Consider the following 18,204-nt stretch of genomic DNA (forward strand, 5'->3'; position numbering starts at 1 on the left):
ACACCTACATCAGCAATAGCATCCCCCCACAAAAGAGGACATTTCCTTCTCAGAGGATGAAAGGGAAGAAGGAGAGATTTTTACTCCCCAACATCGTAATGATGAATGGGATGACTATTTAGCTCCTACACCATCGGTGCCACCTCCTCATCCATTGGATTCTCCACCGGAGGATATAAGAGGTTTCCATAATTTAATGGACAGAGCTGCTACACGTTTTCATTTGCCAACATCTGTCTCTCATTCAGAATGCTTCCTCCATGATTTTAAAGAACAGGCAAGAAAGTCGGTGAGGGCAATCCCCATCATAGACTTTATCTGGAGTGAAGTTATTAAAATTATGGAGAATCCAGTTACAGTTACACCAGTCCCACTGAAACTAGATGGAAAATACAAGGCTACACATGACTCTCCAGCCTGTTTGACAGAGCATCCAAAACCAGATTCTGTCATATCTCAGGCTGCCCAAAGACGTTCTAAGAATCCATTGACGCCTATTTCTACCCCGCCAGACAAGGAAGGCAGACGTCTGGACAACATTGGCAAGAGGTTCTTATTCATGCAGCTATTACTGTGCGTGCTGCAAACAGCCTGGCTATTTTAGGTTGCTATGACCGTCAAATGTGGTCTGATATGAACGCTTTCATTGAGCTCATCCCGGAAGACAAACAGCCTGAGGCACGTAAGATACTGCAGAAGGGAGAGCGTACTTTGTCAGAGATAATCGACTGCGCCCTAGACAAAACCTCCACGGGCTTTCGACAGCTAGCAGGAGCAGCGGTTTTGCACCGCCAGGGATAGTTAAAAGCAACCTCTTTCAGGCCCAAAGTCCAGTCTAGAATATTAGACATGGCCTATGATGGGGGAACTGTTTTCGGCAAACACATATATGACGCCTTACTAGCCTTCAAGACCGATACGGAGACTGCTTGTTCTCTGGGTACCCTGCAGTACAAGAAGCAGCCCTTTCTGGGAGCCTGAAGTAGAGGTTTCTTGTTGTTTCGAGGTTCATCCCATAGGCAGTACCAGCAGTCATAGTACAGGCCAGCTTATCAACAGTCTTACAGACAGCCATCCACAACCACCTACATCAGACAAGGTGTAAGAAGGTGGAAGAAGAAAACAGACCTCACAAACCCGGATCAACCCCGTAAACAATGATCCTCATCGGGCACCGGCTACAGTTCCATGTTTCCCACAATTCCATCCTGTGTGGGTGAACATCTCCAATTATTGACAGAATTAGGAAAATTGGGAAAATATAACATCAGACAAATGGGTACTGGATATAGTGGCTTATGGCCATACGCAAGAATCTGTACAGAAACCACCCTCCTGGGAAATCGCATTGACTTCATTTTCACTTTCTACAACAAGAAGCATTCCTAATGCTCTCTAATGGGACAGCAACAGAAGCTGGCCACCATAGCTACCACGATCTCAAAAACAAAGTCAGTTTCAGTACGAACATTCAAGTTGCTTCTAGGAATGATTTCCTCATCAATCACCTTGGTCCACCTAGCAAGACTAAAAATGAGACCATTGCATGAGGCGTTGCAACTACAATGGACCCAGTCTTAAGGATCCTTCAAGGACTTAGTCAATATTACACCAAGGATGGCGGAGACCCTGCTGTAGTGGTCCCAAACCAGACATATCTATCAGAGATTGACCTTCCTAACTCCAATGCCAGATTTCATTATTGCAACAGCCGCTTCTCTGGAAGGTTGGGGAGGTCATTTGCAAGACGAAAATGCTTACAAATCTGTTAGAGTTAAAGGCGATATCTCTTACTTGGAAAGTGTTCCTCCCACAGATTTCAGGATCCTCAGTGTTGGTCCGTATAGACAACACAACAAGCCCGTACTACGTCAACAAACTGGGAGGAACACTATCTCTGTCCCCACTCAAGAGAAGCACAATCTCTCTGGGAATGGCTCACTTTTCACAAGATTTCTCTGATGTAAAGAAATGGCTCCCTGTTGCAGTTACCCCCCACTTTTTGCCTGATACTGATGCTGACTTGACTGAGAAGTGTGCTGGGACCCTGCTAACCAGGCCCCAGCACCAGTGTTCTTTCACCTAAAATGTACCGTTGTTTCCACAATTGGCACAACCCTGGCACCCAGGTGAGTCCCTTGTAACTGGTACCCCTGGTACCAAGGGCCCTGATGCCAGGTAAGGTCTCTAAGGGCTGCAGCATGACTTATGCCACCCTAGGGACCCCTCACTCAGCACAGACACACTGCTTGCCAACTTGTGTGTGCTGGTGGGGAGAAAACAACTAAGTCGACATGGCACTCCCCTCAGGGTGCCATGCCAACCTCACACTGCTTGTGGCATAGGTAAGTCACCTCTCTAGCAGGCCTTACAGCCCCAGTGCAGGGTGCACTATACCACAGGTGAGGGAATATGTGCATGAGCACTATGCCCCTACAGTGTCTAAGCGAAACCTTAGAAATTCTTTAGAAAACATTGTAAATTGTTCAATAAATATATGGTCTTGCAATAAGACCTTATTAAATCTCCAGCGATTAGAAGATGAGGAAGTGCCTGGAAAGTTCAAATCAATAATTACTGGGGCGTGATCTAAGAATAGACCCAGTGTCAGTATGTGAAATATTTTGTGTAGTAAATATATAATCAATTCTAGAATGAGTGATGTACTCCAGAATAAAACATAAATTCTAATACATCTGGATGTCCAATTCCCCATATATCACGTAAACCTCTAGAGGCGATTGCTTGATTAAATGCTTTTTGCATTTTATTAGGGATATAACGAGTTTGAGAACGATTATTTACAAAAGGATCCATAAGCTGATTGCAATCACCTCCTACAAGACTGTCAGAATTGCAAGATAATAATAAAGAAGAAAAATTAATCCAAAATTGAGGCTGTACTCCAGTTGGACCATAGACATTGCAAATGGAGTACAGCACCCCATGAATTTTAGCTGTCAATAATATATATCTACCTGTAACATCTTTAAACTCTTCTATAACTTGTATATGTAAAGATTTATGAAACAAAAATATTACCCCATTTTTGTTATGAACTGCAGAGGAACCAAAAACATGACCAACCCAATTTCTGTTTAAACTTTTAAAGTCCTGCTTCTTAAGATGTGTTTCTTGTACAAGAGCAACCTGACAGTTGAATTTAGAGAGATGTTGGAGCACTCTTTGTTTCTTAACCAGATTATGTAAACCCTTAACATTCCATGAAATAATACGAAGACTGGTCATTTAACTAGGGGAAGACATATAGACAACAGACCCTTAACAAAATCTAAGATAATACAACATGTGAATCGTAGAGTAAGGTGGAAGGGACAATTCTGAACACAAATCCAGTTGAGGTTGCTTGTGGATGCCAACTTTGCATTGTAAGGTAAAAAAAATATATAAAAGAAGAAAGAAAGACAAAAGGAGAAGAGAGGACGAAAGAGATGGAGAAGTAAAGATGTGGCGAAAGCACCCCATTGATAGAAGAAAAACAAGATGACGAAAAGCCAAAAGGTTTCAGTCATAATTATCCTGATAAGAAGAATATATTTTGCAAGGGAGGAGCAAGAAAATTAGAGGCCAATCAGCAACAACACCCAGAGGAATTAAAATAATGATATAGCAAAAGGGAAAAGAGACGTTAAAACAGAATAAATACATTACAGTATAAACAACTGACAATGTGACTTACCAACAAGGAAAAGAACACTATAATGACGAGCTATACAAGAATATAGACACAATCAGAAAGGGGATTTTCTTTGCTTGACATTTCAGTGTTTTCAATACCTGTAAAGAAAAAATAATCCAACATTAACCAATCAAGTCTTGCTGAGTCCCATTGCCTCCCCTTTGTGAGTATTTATAAATTGTTTCAAATCAGAGGGATTTTCAAAAGTAGTTATTCTGTCCTTGAAGGTAACTTTAAAAAAACAAGGATGAGCAAGGCCAGATCTAGCGTTCATAGATCTTAAAGCTGGTCAGAGATCCATCATTTATTTTCTTCTTTTGGCTGTCGCCGTGGCCCCATCCTGGCTAAAGAAAATCTTTTGGCCTGACCACAACATTTGTTTACGTTGTTTGGCGGCGGTTAAGACTGTCATTAAATCTGAGTATTGTAGAAAGAGGGCTATAATTCCTCTTGGTTTAGATGTAGAAGGACCAATAAGATGGGCTCTCTGAATGTTAAGGATCATGGTATTCTTCAGACCAACAATCTTCGGAATATGAGTTTACAAAAATGTTATCAACTCCTGGCCTTCTGAGCCTTCCGGAATGCCGTAAATGCGAAGATTATTGCGCCAATTACTATTTTCCAAATCTTCTGTCTGTTTTTTTTAAGTAGTGTGACTTCGTTAGTCAGATTATCAACTTTAATAGTAGTGTCTTCTATGTCGCTGATCCTCTGCTCCACGTGAGAAAGTCAAGAATCCAGACGTGACCATTTCGCCACAATTCGTTGGAATGCAATATTTGTTTCCATAACAAAAGGCTTTATTAACTTTAGTTCATCCATAATGTCTTCCAATGTAAGAGGCAATGGTGACTTAGTTGGAGAGGATGGGTACTTTTTAGCTCTTTTGTTACCCCCGGAGTCTTTGCGACCGTTGGAATTAGATACAGAGGATACAGATATCTTTTGAAGTATGAAGAATCTCCATTTTGGCGATGCAGTGTAGACTTAATACAGTATTTTTAATTGATGTTCTCTCTCTGTCGGTTAGGTCACCTCAAAGGACGAATGTCAAAGATTATAGAAGAAAATCCAAAATGAAGAATCTAAAATGATTTCGGAGTCCACATCTCAAAATGTTAAAAAAAAAAAAAAAAAAAAAAAAATAGAGATCCCCACATTAATTAAAATAATAGTGGGTAATAGAGCGCGTGGCCAAGGAGAAAAAAACAAAATGTTTAAGAATAAAAGAGGTCCTCACAAAATGGTGGCGCCATTTCTATGAGAAAGGGAGCAGCAGGTTTAAAGAAGTAAACTCTCTGAAAAAACAAAGTTTATTAGATTAAAAAACTCACCAAACTGCTCCCTGCATATTCACATTGCACATTTAGAAGAAGAAATGTGCCAGTCATCGAATAAACACTCCCAAGGGGGGAAAAAACGGCCTCAGTGGTTCAGGAGCGTCGCTATCTCGTGGCCATCTTAATTGCTCCGGCGCGCGATCTCCAGCATTACTGTTTGCAATCGACACAAAGAACCGATTCAGTCGTAGGACAGGCAGTCCTGCGTCCTCTATTTCATTAAAGAGAGCCTTTTTGAATGTATATGTTTAATTCGATATACAATTGCTTCTAATGCCTGTATGTATATGTTGAATGGCATGTTTAGCTGCAGATACACATGCTAAATGCATAGGTCCTGCCATCTAGTGTTGGGCTCGGATTGTTACAGGTTGTTTTAGGTCGAAGAAGTGTTTTCGAGTCAAAGGATCGAGTGGTGACTCCTCTTCGGCTCCATTGTGCATGGACATCGACTCCATCTTAGATTGTTTTCTTTCCACCATCGGGTTCGGACGTGTTTCTTTTCACTCCAGTAGTTCGAGTCAGAAAAATCCTGAAAACTCTTTAATTCGTCGGTATTGTTTTGATCGTGTATCATCTATCATCAACACTTCGGTACCGGCGGATCCAACTTCTTTACTCTCCCTTTGGGGCGCACGCGCCCAACTCAGGCCTGGTCGGGCCGACCAAATCCTTGTCGAAGCCCCATGGACCGGACCCCATTTCACTTCTACCCTCGGTGCCACGCCAAGTTCCCTTATACAGACCAACATCTCGTCTGTAACCTTTGTCTATCAAGAGGATACTTGCGAGGCCTGCAGATCCTTCCGCTCTAAGAAAACTCTACGAGACAGAAGAGCGTGAAGGATAGAAATGGCATTGAGAAGCACCGACCGGTATATATGTATATATATATATATATATAACACTGCGGGCATAACAGGTATTATGAGTACTGCTGGCTATTCAGATTCAAGCATGTGAATTTATGAAAGATCCAATACTGGATAAGAAAAAAACAAGTTACTTTACCTGTGTAAAGAAATGGCTCCCTGTTGCAGTTACCCCCCACTTTTTGCCTGATACTGATGCTGACTTGACTGAGAAGTGTGCTGGGACCCTGCTAACCAGGCCCCAGCACCAGTGTTCTTTCACCTAAAATGTACCATTGATCCCACAATTGGCACACCCTGGCATCCAGATAAGTCCCTTGTAACTGGTACCTCTGGTACCAAGGGCCCTGATGCCAGGGAAGGTCTCTAAGGGCTGCAGCATGTATTATGCCACCCTAGAGACCCCTCACTCAGCACAGACACACTGCTTACCAGCTTGTGTGTGCTAGTGAGAACAAAATGAGTAAGTCGACATGGCACTCCCCTCAGGGTGCCATGCCAGCCTCTCACTGCCTATGCAGTATAGGTAAGACACCCCTCTAGCAGGCCTTACAGCCCTAAGGCAGGGTGCACTATACCATAGGTGAGGGTACCAGTGCATGAGCACTGTACCCCTACAGTGTCTAAGCAAAACCTTAGACATTGTAAGTGCAGGGTAGCCATAAGAGTATATGGTCTGGGAGTCTGTTTTACACGAACTCCACAGCACCATAATGGCTACACTGAAAACTGGGAAGTTTGGTATCAAACTTCTCAGCACAATAAATGAACACTGATGCCAGTGTACATTTTATTGTAAAATACACCACAGAGGGCACCTTAGAGGTGCCCCCTGAAACTTAACCGACTATCTGTGTAGGCTGACTGGTTCCAGCAGCCTGCCACACTAGAGACATGTTGCTGGCCCCATGGGGAGAGTGCCTTTGTCACTCTGAGGCCAGTAACAAAGCCTGCACTGGGTGGAGATGCTAACACCTCCCCCAGGCAGGAGCTGTAACACCTGGCGGTGAGCCTCAAAGGCTCACCCCTTTGTCACAGCCCAGCAGGGCACTCCAGCTTAGTGGAGTTGCCCGCCCCCTCCGGCCACGGCCCCCACTTTTGGCGGCAAGGCTGGAGGGAACAAAGAAAGCAACAAGGAGGAGTCACTGGCCAGTCAGGACAGCCCCTAAGGTGTCCTGAGCTGAGGTGACTCTAACTTTTAGAAATCCTCCATCTTGCAGATGGAGGATTCCCCCAATAGGATTAGGGATGTGACCCCCTCCCCTTGGGAGGAGGCACAAAGAGGGTGTACCCACCCTCAGGGCTAGTAGCCATTGGCTACTAACCCCCCAGACCTAAACACGCCCTTAAATTTAGTATTTAAGGGCTCCCCTGAACCTAAGAATTTAGATTCCTGCAAACTACAAGAAGAAGGACTGCCTAGCTGAAAACCCCTGCAGAGGAAGACCAGAAGACGACAACTGCCTTGGCTCCAGAAACTCACCGGCCTGTCTCCTGCCTTCCAAAGAACTCTGCTCCAGCGACGCCTTCCAAGGGACCAGCGACCTCTGAATCCTCTGAGGACTGCCCTGCTTCGAAAAAGACAAGAAACTCCCGAGGACAGCGGACCTGCTCCAAAAAGACTGCAACTTTGTTTCGAGGAGCAGCTTTAAAGACCCTGCAATCTCCCCGCAAGAAGCGTGAGACTTGCAACACTGCACCCGGCGACCCCGACTCGGCTGGTGGAGAACCAACACCTCAGGGAGGACCCCCGGACTACTCTCCGACTGTGAGTACCAAAACCTGTCCCCCCTGAGCCCCCACAGCGCCGCCTGCAGAGGGAATCCCGAGGCTTCCCCTGACCGCGACTCTCTGAAACCTAAGTCCCGACGCCTGGAAAGGACCCTGCACCCGCAGCCCCCAGGACCTGAAGGACCGGACTTTCACTGGAGAAGTGACCCCCAGGAGTCCCTCTCCCTTGCCCAAGTGGAGGTTTCCCCGAGGAAGCCCCCCCTTGCCTGCCTGCAGCGCTGAAGAGATCCGTTGATCTCTCATAGACTAACATTGCGAACCCGACGCTTGTTTCTGCACTGCACCCGGCCGCCCCCGCGCTGCTGAGGGTGAAATTTCTGTGTGGGCTTGTGTCCCCCCCGGTGCCCTACAAAACCCCCCTGGTCTGCCCTCCGAAGACGCGGGTACTTACCTGCAAGTAGACCGGAACCGGGGCACCCCCTTCTCTCCATTCTAGCCTATGCGTTTTGGGCACCACTTTGAACTCTGCACCTGACCGGCCCTGAGCTGCTGGTGTGGTAACTTTGGGGTTGCTCTGAACCCCCAACGGTGGGCTACCTTGGACCAAGAACTGAACCCTGTAAGTGTCTTACTTACCTGGTAAAACTAACAAAAACTTACCTCCCCCAGGAACTGTGAAAATTGCACTAAGTGTCCACTTTTGAAATAGCTATTTGTGAATAACTTGAAAAGTATACATGCAATTGAAATGATTCAAAGTTCCTAATGTACTTACCTGCAATACCTTTCAAACAAGATATTACATGTTAAATTTGAACCTGTGGTTCTTAAAATAAACTAAGAAAATATATTTTTCTATAACAAAACCTATTGGCTGGATTTGTCTCTGAGTGTGTGTACCTCATTTATTGTCTATGTGTATGTACAACAAATGCTTAACACTACTCCTTGGATAAGCCTACTGCTCGACCACACTACCACAAAATAGAGCATTAGTATTATCTATTTTTACCACTATTTTACCTCTAAGGGGAACCCTTGGACTCTGTGCATGCTATTCCTTACTTTGAAATAGCACATACAGAGCCAACTTCCTACAACCTGTAACTACAGTTATCCAGTATTGGTATCTTTCATAAATTCACGTGCGACCCACCCTCCTCCCCTGTGAGGCTCACCTTCCTTTTCAGTACATACTCTTCACTCTAGTGCTAGAAAATCTGAAGGAATGAGCCTCTTTTGGGAATATTCTAGAGGGTGCTGGCGCCAGATTGATTGGTCATAAGTCGACCTTTTTTTTTTTTTTTTTTTTTTAACAAAAGGACCTGGATAGGCTATATCGTTGAGTTTGCTAGCACTATAGCCTATGGAAAATTTTACTTACTGCTTTTTTAGGATACCGTGGGACTCCCACTGCGACGACGGGAATGTTTCAAGCATATGAATTTATGCAAGATACCAATACTGAATAACCGTAGTTACAGGTAAGTAACTTGTTTTCTTGTCGCGGTGCACAGGGGTTCCAGTCCAGTGGCAGGAGTCCACAGGCTCCCAAGTTGTTCAGAAGACAAGCAGGACCCAAAGGAAGCCACAGACCCACCACCTGTGAAGCAGAGCCTTTCGATGTCCGTGGAACAGCAGGCCCAACCATGCGGTCGACATTGTCTTGAGGTGCTTGCGGATGCAGGGGAGTGACTCCTTCACTCCAAGGGAGATTCCTTTGAGCATCCTGGCGCAAACAGAGTCCTTGTGACCCTGGAGGATGCACAGCCTTGGATGTTGCAGAATTCTTGCAGGATCTGGAGAAACAATGTTGGAATGGGAGCCTTCCCACCAGAAGCAGACATGATTGGTTCCAAAGCAGACCAGCAGTGGTTCCAGAGGACAAGAACAGAAGTTGTCTTACTTAGCGTTCCTTGTAGAGTCTTGCTTGACGAAGCTGAGGACCCACTCATGAGGGAGCCCTTTGAGTAACCCTAAAAGGGGGTTGGTCACTCGCTAAAGTGACCCACTTATCAGAGGGGGGTCAGGGACGTCATCTACCTGGCCTAACCAGTCAGAAGGTCCCAGGGCCCTCTGCCTGTCTTGTTTTCAAGATGGCACAATCAAGTGGCCACCTGGCAGAGCTCTGTGCACCACCCTAGGGGAGGTGTGCTTTGTGCAGTTTCATGCCAGAGTGGGAACCCGGGGTTCCTGAAGTGGTGCAAACCATATTATGCAAGGAGGGCACCAAATGTGCCCTTCAACGTAGTCCGGTGGCTCAGAGGCCACCCCACCCCTAGACACCTAATACACAGTGGGAGGTGGTCACACCTCTCCCCTGCTGGAAATCCTTTGTTCTGCCTTCTGCCTGAGTCTGGCTCACCAGCAGAAGGGCAGAACAGTATCTCGAGGCAGCAGCAGCGTGGTCCATGGGCTGGCAGTTAGACTGCGTAAGGCTGCACAGGCAGACCCTCTAAGGACCCCCCAGAGTACACGGCATCATGCAGCTAGCACTGGAATGGGTGTAGTTGCAAGATTCAAACATGTTTGATACCAAACATGCCTAGGTTTGGAGAAGCCATTATGTAGTTGGGCCACTCGTGTTGACAAGTGTCCACTACATACCTTATGGTGGCTTCCCTGCACCTACAAAGCCCAGGGAATGGAGTCTGGGGTTTGTATGGGTACCCTGCTCATGCAAGTGTAACCTCACACTTTGGGACCAGCACCCTGCCCTTGGGCTCAAGGGCCTACCAGAGGGGTGACTTACAATGTCTAAGTGCAGTGACCAGGATACAAGGCAATCCTTATATCTGTGGTGAAAGGGTGCATGTAGCATTTCATGCAGGCTGCAATGGCAGGACTGCAGGCTGTTTGCATGGGCTCCCTTGGGTGGCACAGAATAGGCTGCAGCCCATGGGGGACCCCTGGTGTACCAATGCCCGGGGTACCTAAGTACCATTTACTGGGACTTGAGTACACCAGTATGCCAATTGTGAGGGTAAAAGATTATCAAGCAACCACATTTGGAGGAGAGCACACAGCCTCTGGGGTCCTCGTTAGAAGGATCTCATTGCACTACAGTCCAAAACATACTGACACCATGCAAAAATGTGGGGGTACTACAACCAGAACCCAGCTTACTACAAGAAAAGTGTGTCCACTCTCAGGTCAGTTCCACCCCTAATGTGAGCTGCCTGATGTGGACACGAAATTTCAAAGTCTGCCATATTGATGATGGCAGAGCTAGGGACTCTGGGGCAGGGCCATGCCCACTTCCCACAGGAAGTGGTCATATAGGGATGTAGTGACCCAGGGTTAAGTAACCCATTGGCTACTACCCTGCTCTCACCTAAAACCCCACAATTCAGTATTTAGGGGAGCCCCTGGCACCAGAATATGAGATCCTGCTGATCTGAAAAAACAAGGACACTTCAGAAACACAAGGACTAAAGACCAGTGACTGTCATGGTGCCAATTCACCTTGTCCTGCTGCAGTTTGTGCCTCCAAAAGCCAGGAGGACTGCCAGCCTTCACCCCAGCACCTGGAACTCCAGTGGAGCTGATTCCCTGCATCTTGCAGGCACCCAATTAAATCTGAGAGGACTCCGGACCACCAAAACCTGACAATGGAAAGTACCACTGCACCCTTGCCCCCTAGCTAAAGTGGAAGCAGGTCAACGGTGCCAGCATGACCTCTAAATTCTCCAGAGATGGCCACCTTCGGTCTTCCAACTGTGACCTTCCCGATGACAAATGCAGCCTCTTTGTGCATGCCTCCCTCTGCCGCTAGTGACCTAGAGATAAAGGCCTGACGCCTCTGGACATCTCTGCACCTGGCCACCGTGGACGAAGAAGTGGACCAAGGGTGTCCTCATTCCCCCAGCCTCATGAGATCAGAGCCCACTTGTTGGTTCGGTTGGACTGGACCTCCCACTCCACGCCTGCAGCCTGCTTCTACAGGCCCCCGCTACTGCAACTGCTCCAGTGACCGAAACCTGACGCCTAACGACACCCGACCCCAGGAGAAGAGGACCAGTGGTGTCCCCCACGTCCCTGAGCATCACAAGTCTTGAACCTCCTTGGTGATTCACCCAGTGTAGCACTCCAGTCCCTACATACAGTGGCTTTTTGAACTGACCAATCCCCATTGACTTCAACGGGGCACCCGATGCTGAACTGGACCGCTGTACCCAGCCGCCTCAGTGCCACGTTGGGTGACCTTTTGGTGCGGCCTAGGACCCTGCCCCATACTCCCCTTATGTCTGGAAGATTGGTCCTCTTAAGTCACTGCTGAGTCCCTGTTTGCTGTATTTGTTTTTCATCCATAGGCTAACATTGCAGCTTCAGCAAATTGCACTTTTGACTTTTCAAAACTGTAAGAATTTCTATTGCAAAACGTACCTAATCAAAAGTTACCTCTGTAGGAACATTATGATTCGTCGCCTTCAGGTTGTGTAATACAGATTCTGTAGTTGATAGCATTCAAAATCATGTTTACATGCCTGACACCATTGACATGCAGGATGTCTACTATTCAGATGGCTTGGGTCCATATTTTCATCCTGTTTCAACCTTCCATTGTTCTAGGCCTTGAACCTACGACTGATGTGGTATCCTTGGGACCTGTAAAAGAAACTGAGATTGAACCAACAGAGAGCACAGCTTTGGAGGAGGCAGCTCAAAGTGCACCTGCTACATCATCTTCACCACGTCTCAAAAGGGGTCACCCTGCAGTTGTTACTCCAGCTCCATCAGACACGTGTGCTGAAGAAGAGGCAACAGGCAAGTAATCACGTTTTCTGTTCCAAGTTAGAATGTTAACGTCCCTGCATTCCAATTAAAGATATATATTTTCCATGTTAAAAGAAAATTCACAAGATGCAGTTGTAAACTAAACTGTAGGAGGCATGCTCAAGATAGCTGCCTTGTAGGGCGCACCAAGAGCACCTTTGCCGTCTGGTAAATATACAGCTTCCTTAAGCAGAGTATAGAATCTCACCCCCACTGAGTGTCTTGTTGCTGTTCCGCATGCCGCTCTACCTACCTGTCCTTCTCTGTCTGATCGATGCATACTGAATAACTTAGAGCGGCCTGATAAATCAGAGCCCAGCAGATGAAATGGAAGACATGTGAGGGTAACTGACGCTTGCCCATATCCTGCAGTCCTCTGGCTGTCTATGCTGAGGCCCACACAGCGGTGGGCGAGCTCCCTGCTGAAGGAGACTAGGAGTCCTGACTAGTAGAGGCCTACCTTTTGCGGAATGAATCTCGGAGTGGCACCTGGGAGGCCCCCAGACACATGTGTTCATTCTGTGAGAGTATACTTCTCTCAGGGCCTGAAGGCCTGGTTCCACCCTGCGTGCCTAGATGGGGGCCTCTCTTGGCTTAACGTTTCCCCCCGCCAGCCCTTGCACTTTCACCTTCACAATTGCCAATACGTGGGTGCTTTTGATTGGAGCATGGCTGGGGTTGGTGTGGGGGCGAGAGTGGCCCGCTCCACATGGCTGCTTCTCTCCGGGGTTGGCCTTATCTTGGTGCCCTCTAACCCACTTCTCAGACCCTGCAGATGTGGATATGGCTGGCTGGACAGCGTGACCATGGGGCATAGCTGGTCTGACACTGCCCGTGCTTGGTGATACCTGCCCCCTACCTTCTCACTAATCCTCTGCGCTGTGGTGGATACCAGCCGGCGACAGAGCTGTCATCCCTCTGAGATTCTGTCGAACAGTGAGCAGAGGGCCATGTTTCAAGGCTGGGAGCATGGGGGGTGGGGGGCTGGGGTGCTACGGTGGATGGCCTTGATGGGGTGCAGTATCAACCCTTATTGAGGGAGGCTCCAGGCACCTTGAGAGTGACAACCCTTCCCCTCGGGGACAGCCTCTGCTAACACCCCTTAAGCAACTCTACAGTGGAGAGACAGACCACCACTAACTTATCACCACCTGGAATAAGTGGCCTGGGGATGCAATAGCCTTTGGGCATGGCTGGCGCCTGCAGGTCCCCTCTTGACTCATCATGTCATGGTGGCAGCCAGTGGCCAGTGAGAGCACTCTTTTCATGACATACTTATGCGATGCACTCCTCTCATCCCCAAGGACATCCCATTAGGCAGCTTCAGCAGTCAAGGTAGATCAGGAATCGGGCCCACTGAAACAAGCCTTAAGACGAGGAAGCCACAAAATCATTATTGAGACTTGTACACCTGCCTTATGCTAATTTCCTATGTTACTCTACCCCAAGATCAGCCTCAAGCACATGATCCAAATCATCAGCTCTAGTGTATACCCCTGTAACAAAGTACCTCTTTTTGCCATGGTTACCCACCCCCCAAGTTTTTTGCCTGGTATCTGATATGATTTCAGCCGAAAGTGGACTGGGTTCCCACTAACCAGGTTCCCACTGCCAGATCTTTCCCTAAACTGTAACTTGATTCTCCAATCGGCCAATCTATAGCACCCTCTGTAATCCCTTGTAAGCGGTACCCCTGCTATATAGGGCTTGGGGTGCTAGATAGGATCCCTCAGGGCAGCAGCACAAATTGTGCCACCCTAAGGGACCCCTCACCAAGCACATGTCACTGCCATTGCAGACTGCTTGTCTTGGTGCAGGCAAAGGTGAAAACATGACATGGCACACAGGCTGTGTGCCATGTCCCCTAACACTGGATGCAATATATACCTGTCACCCATGCAGCAGGCCTTACAGCCCTAAGGCAGGCTGCATTATTTTACATGTGAGCACATATCTGCAAGAGCAGATATGCCCCTACTATGTCTTTTCTCAGACATTGTAAGTGACGAGGGAAGCCATTTTAAATGAATGTGTGGACACTGGTCATTACAAGTTCCACAGCTACATGATGGCTTCACTGAAGATAGGGATGTTTGGTATCAAACATCTTGTGTTAGTGAAACCACACCGATTCCAGTGTTGGACTTAACAATAGATGCACCCATAGGGCACCTTAGAGGTGCCCCCTGAAACCTTCCAAGCCTCTGGTGTGCCTGCTCACTGGTTTTTGCCAGCCTCGCACCTGAGACACGGTCTGGTCCCTTAGGGCGAGAGCCTTCTCTCAGGAGGCCCAGCACAAAAGCCTGTGCGGGAAGAGGGTATAACACTCTTTCCTACAGGATGACCTGCTGATTAGCTTCCTTAAGGTAGCAATCCTCAAAGGGCTGTTGCCTTTAAAGTGCAAATCTGGCTCCCTTCACAGGAGAGGAAGCCACCCCCTCTGTCCAGATCCCACTTGGCACCTGCACAGGTGTGAAAATGTGCTAGTCCTGGTAGGAGTGTGACCCTTCCCAGGCTAGTACCACCTCTAAGGTGAGCTATTGCGATGTGACACAAACTTTCAGAGTTAGCCATCTTTGTCATGACAGACCTAGCAATTCTGGGACAGGGATATGCCAACTTCCCACAGAAAGTGGTAATATAGGGGGCTTAGTTACCCAAAGGGTCAGTAGCCCATTGATTCCTACCTTACACACCCAGAATGCCACTAAATCCAGTATTTAGGGAACCCCCAGCCACCAGAGAAGTAGATCATGACGACGTAAGAAGGCCAAGGACCCTAAGGAGCTGAGAAAGCAGAAGAGGAGAAAGAAGCAGCTGACTTAACTACCAACGCCGCCCACCTATCTGCCTCCGTCGATTAAATCTGCACTAAAGTCGACTCGTCCTGGAGCTGTGACTCCAGAAACCCAGGAGGATTGCCTGTCTTCAATAAAAACTGAAAACCTGCTGTGAATAGCGTTCCTGTTCACCAGCAACCTCTAAAAGAAGGGACTCTATAGCCTCTGGAACCACCAAAACCCGACACCTGAACTCACCACTGCACCCGCTGTCTCAGACCCGAGTTGAAGTGGACTACCTGTGCCAACAAGGTTCCCCAGCCCTCCAGTGTCTGAGTCCTTTTTTTTCACACCTCCTGGACTTCCCACCAACACCTGCAGCCTCTGCAGGCAGCCCCATCCTCTACCGCAACTGCTCTGGTTAAAAAAAAAAAAACCTAGGATTCTTCTGCACCGGTCACCTCTAACTGTTTAGAAGAGGACCAAAGGTGCTTACCTATGCCCTAGCATCGTGAGGCCTCAGCCCCCCTGTTGGTTCAGCTCGATTGCCCTCCTGTCCAAAGTCTGCAGCCTCTTTTCGCAGTGACTTATATCCTTTGAAACGCGTTGGGCACCCAACACTGTCTTGCACCCTGCACTCGGCCGTCCCTGTGGCACTGGTGGTGGACTGCTGGTGCTGCCTTGGACCTTGCCCCACTACTCACAATTACTTCTGGAGATTGATCTTGTAAGTCGCTGTACTCTACATGTTTGCAGAACTTGTTTTTCCTTCCTCAGGATAACATTGCAGAATGCAGAAATTGCATTGTGTCCACTTTGTAAAGTGAAAAGAATTCCTGTTTAAAAACATACTATCGAGAATTATTTTTCTCTGGTGCCTAAACGTATATAAAGATACTTAGTATATATACAATTTATTGTGGATCACCTTTTTGAATTGTGCGTCTCATTTCCTGACTGTTTTGTGTATTTGTAGATGTCTTGTAGTCCTCTGTGTTAAGCTTAAGGCTGCTCGACCACACTATCCCCAAATAGAGCACTTTGGGATTCCATAGCAACCCCTGTCCACTCATTGGGGAACCCCTGGACCATTTATACGGTATTTGCATACCACATAAAGGGCCAGCTTTCTAAAAAAAAAAAAAAACATCACCAGCCCAAGTGTATATTCCCCTCATCAGCCCTAGTGTATATCACCCATCCTTATACCCACAAGACACAAACCAGCTGCTTTTTCTTCCCATAGATTGCAAGCCTCAGCCCCCCAATTTCTGATTGATTTACAATTGGCGAAGGACTTTACCACCCCTGTAAGTCCCTAGTAAATGGTACCCGGGCAGCTAGAGCATGGGGGATAAACTGGGTCCCTAAGGGGTGCTGGATATCTTATGCCTCCTTAAGGGACCCACATGCAAATATGCACAAAACCTGCCATTGCAGAATGTGTGTCAGGGTGCAGGCCCTGAGCAAAAACATGACATGGCACACTCATTGTGTGCCATCCCACAGTCACTGCATGCATTATTGGTGTGTCACCCCTGCAGAAGGCCTTAAGAGCTCTAAGGCAGGGTACTTTATGGTAGGAAGCTGGCAGGTACCTATGGTATTTGGACCTTATAAAAGGTACAGTTATCGCCTCTCAGTGAAGTGGAGGCGATGTCTAGAAGCCAGGCTCTCTAGGGGTAGCAGTGGATGAGCAGCCAAGGCTTTTCTAGGAGACATGCAAAGCTCATGCAATACCACTGTAGTCACACAGCACTTACACACATGAAACAAAACACTCAATTATGCAAAAATATAGGTACTTTATTTTTGGAGCAAATCGTCACAAAATACTAAAAGGATAACCCACCAGTAGGAGGTAAGTAGTACACTAAATATATACACTAGTAACCAGAGATGGAGAAATAGGCATTGACAAGGTTAAACAATAGTACAAATAGCAATAACCAATAGTGACCCTAGGAGGAGCACAAACCATATACTAAAAAAATGGAATGCAAATAAGGTACCCCCACCTAGGTAAGTAGAATGTGTAGAAGGGAGGTGGGAGTACTAGAAAACCACAGAGGCAAGTAACACAGTACCCCCAAACCCCCGCTGTACTTGCTGGAGTTGGTCGACAGTGATGACGAACAGGTCAGCACTTCAGCCCTGGAGACGGAGAAGTGTTCCTCATGGATGCAGAAGATGCCCCACACTGGAATGAAGATTGCAGATGGGTGTCGGTGCAGGAATTCCACCAACAGGCCTTGGCAAAGGCAAACTTGTGGTTAGTGGAAAAGTGGTGTTGCCGGTCCCAGAAAGGCCCAGGAGGACTCAACCCAGGAGGGGGAGTTACATGGGACACTCAGCGTCGCAGAGAGTCCACAGGAGCAGAGGCAGCACCCACAGGATGGGGACACAGGAGTTGCAGAAAAGGCCCACGCAGCAGTACAAAAGAAGATCCCACGCCGCTGGAGAACCATGCAGGAGGCTGGGCTTTGCGGGAAGGAGTGCTGGGGGCTGGAGCTGTATTTCTCCTGAAGAGCCCTTGGAGGAGATGTAAACAACCCTTGGCAGGTGCAAGAGATGTGGTGCACAGAGATACTGTCCTGCGTTGGAAGGCAAAGGCTTACCTCCACCAGAGTTTTGCAGCTGGCAGAGAGGACTACTCTGGACCACCACCCATGATGCAGGATCCCCGTAGTTCAAGATGAGGAGAGATCCACGTAGCCGGTCGTTGCTTGCTGTAGGTGCCTGTGTTTGCAGGGGAGTGACTCCTTCTCTCCAAGGGAGATTACAACTCTTCAACCTGCACAAGAAGAAGAAGCAATCTTCTGAGGATGCACGGCGAGGGAAATGTTGCAAAGCTGGCAGGAGCTTGGGAAACAATGTTGCAGAAGAGTCCTTTCTTCTTAGAGGCATCTTGTCGGGTCCTGAAGGTTCCAGTCACAGTTCCGGAGGCCAGAAGTCGAAGCAGGGGTTGCACAGGAGTCCTGCTGGAATCTTGCAAACCGAAT

The 18,204-nt window shown here is 47.5% G+C and overlaps 1 protein-coding gene across 6 annotated transcripts in view; it reads left to right on the forward strand.

Annotated features, from left to right (window-relative positions):
• LOC138268212 (treacle protein-like) overlaps positions 1-18,204 on the forward strand; it is a 257,029-nt gene that overhangs the window by 178,911 nt on the left and 59,914 nt on the right. For 4 of the 6 annotated variants that reach the window (XM_069217656.1, XM_069217657.1, XM_069217660.1 and 1 more), the window contains one exon: positions 12,219-12,413. The exons of the other annotated variants lie outside the window; for them this stretch is intronic. In XM_069217656.1, coding sequence (XP_069073757.1) covers positions 12,219-12,413 — 195 coding nt within the window. The remainder of the gene's footprint in view (positions 1-12,218; positions 12,414-18,204) is intronic. 6 annotated transcript variants of the gene reach the window in all.

The sequence above is a fragment of the Pleurodeles waltl genome, chromosome 12 (genome assembly GCF_031143425.1).
Source record: "Pleurodeles waltl isolate 20211129_DDA chromosome 12, aPleWal1.hap1.20221129, whole genome shotgun sequence".
NCBI lineage: Eukaryota > Metazoa > Chordata > Amphibia > Caudata > Salamandridae > Pleurodeles > Pleurodeles waltl.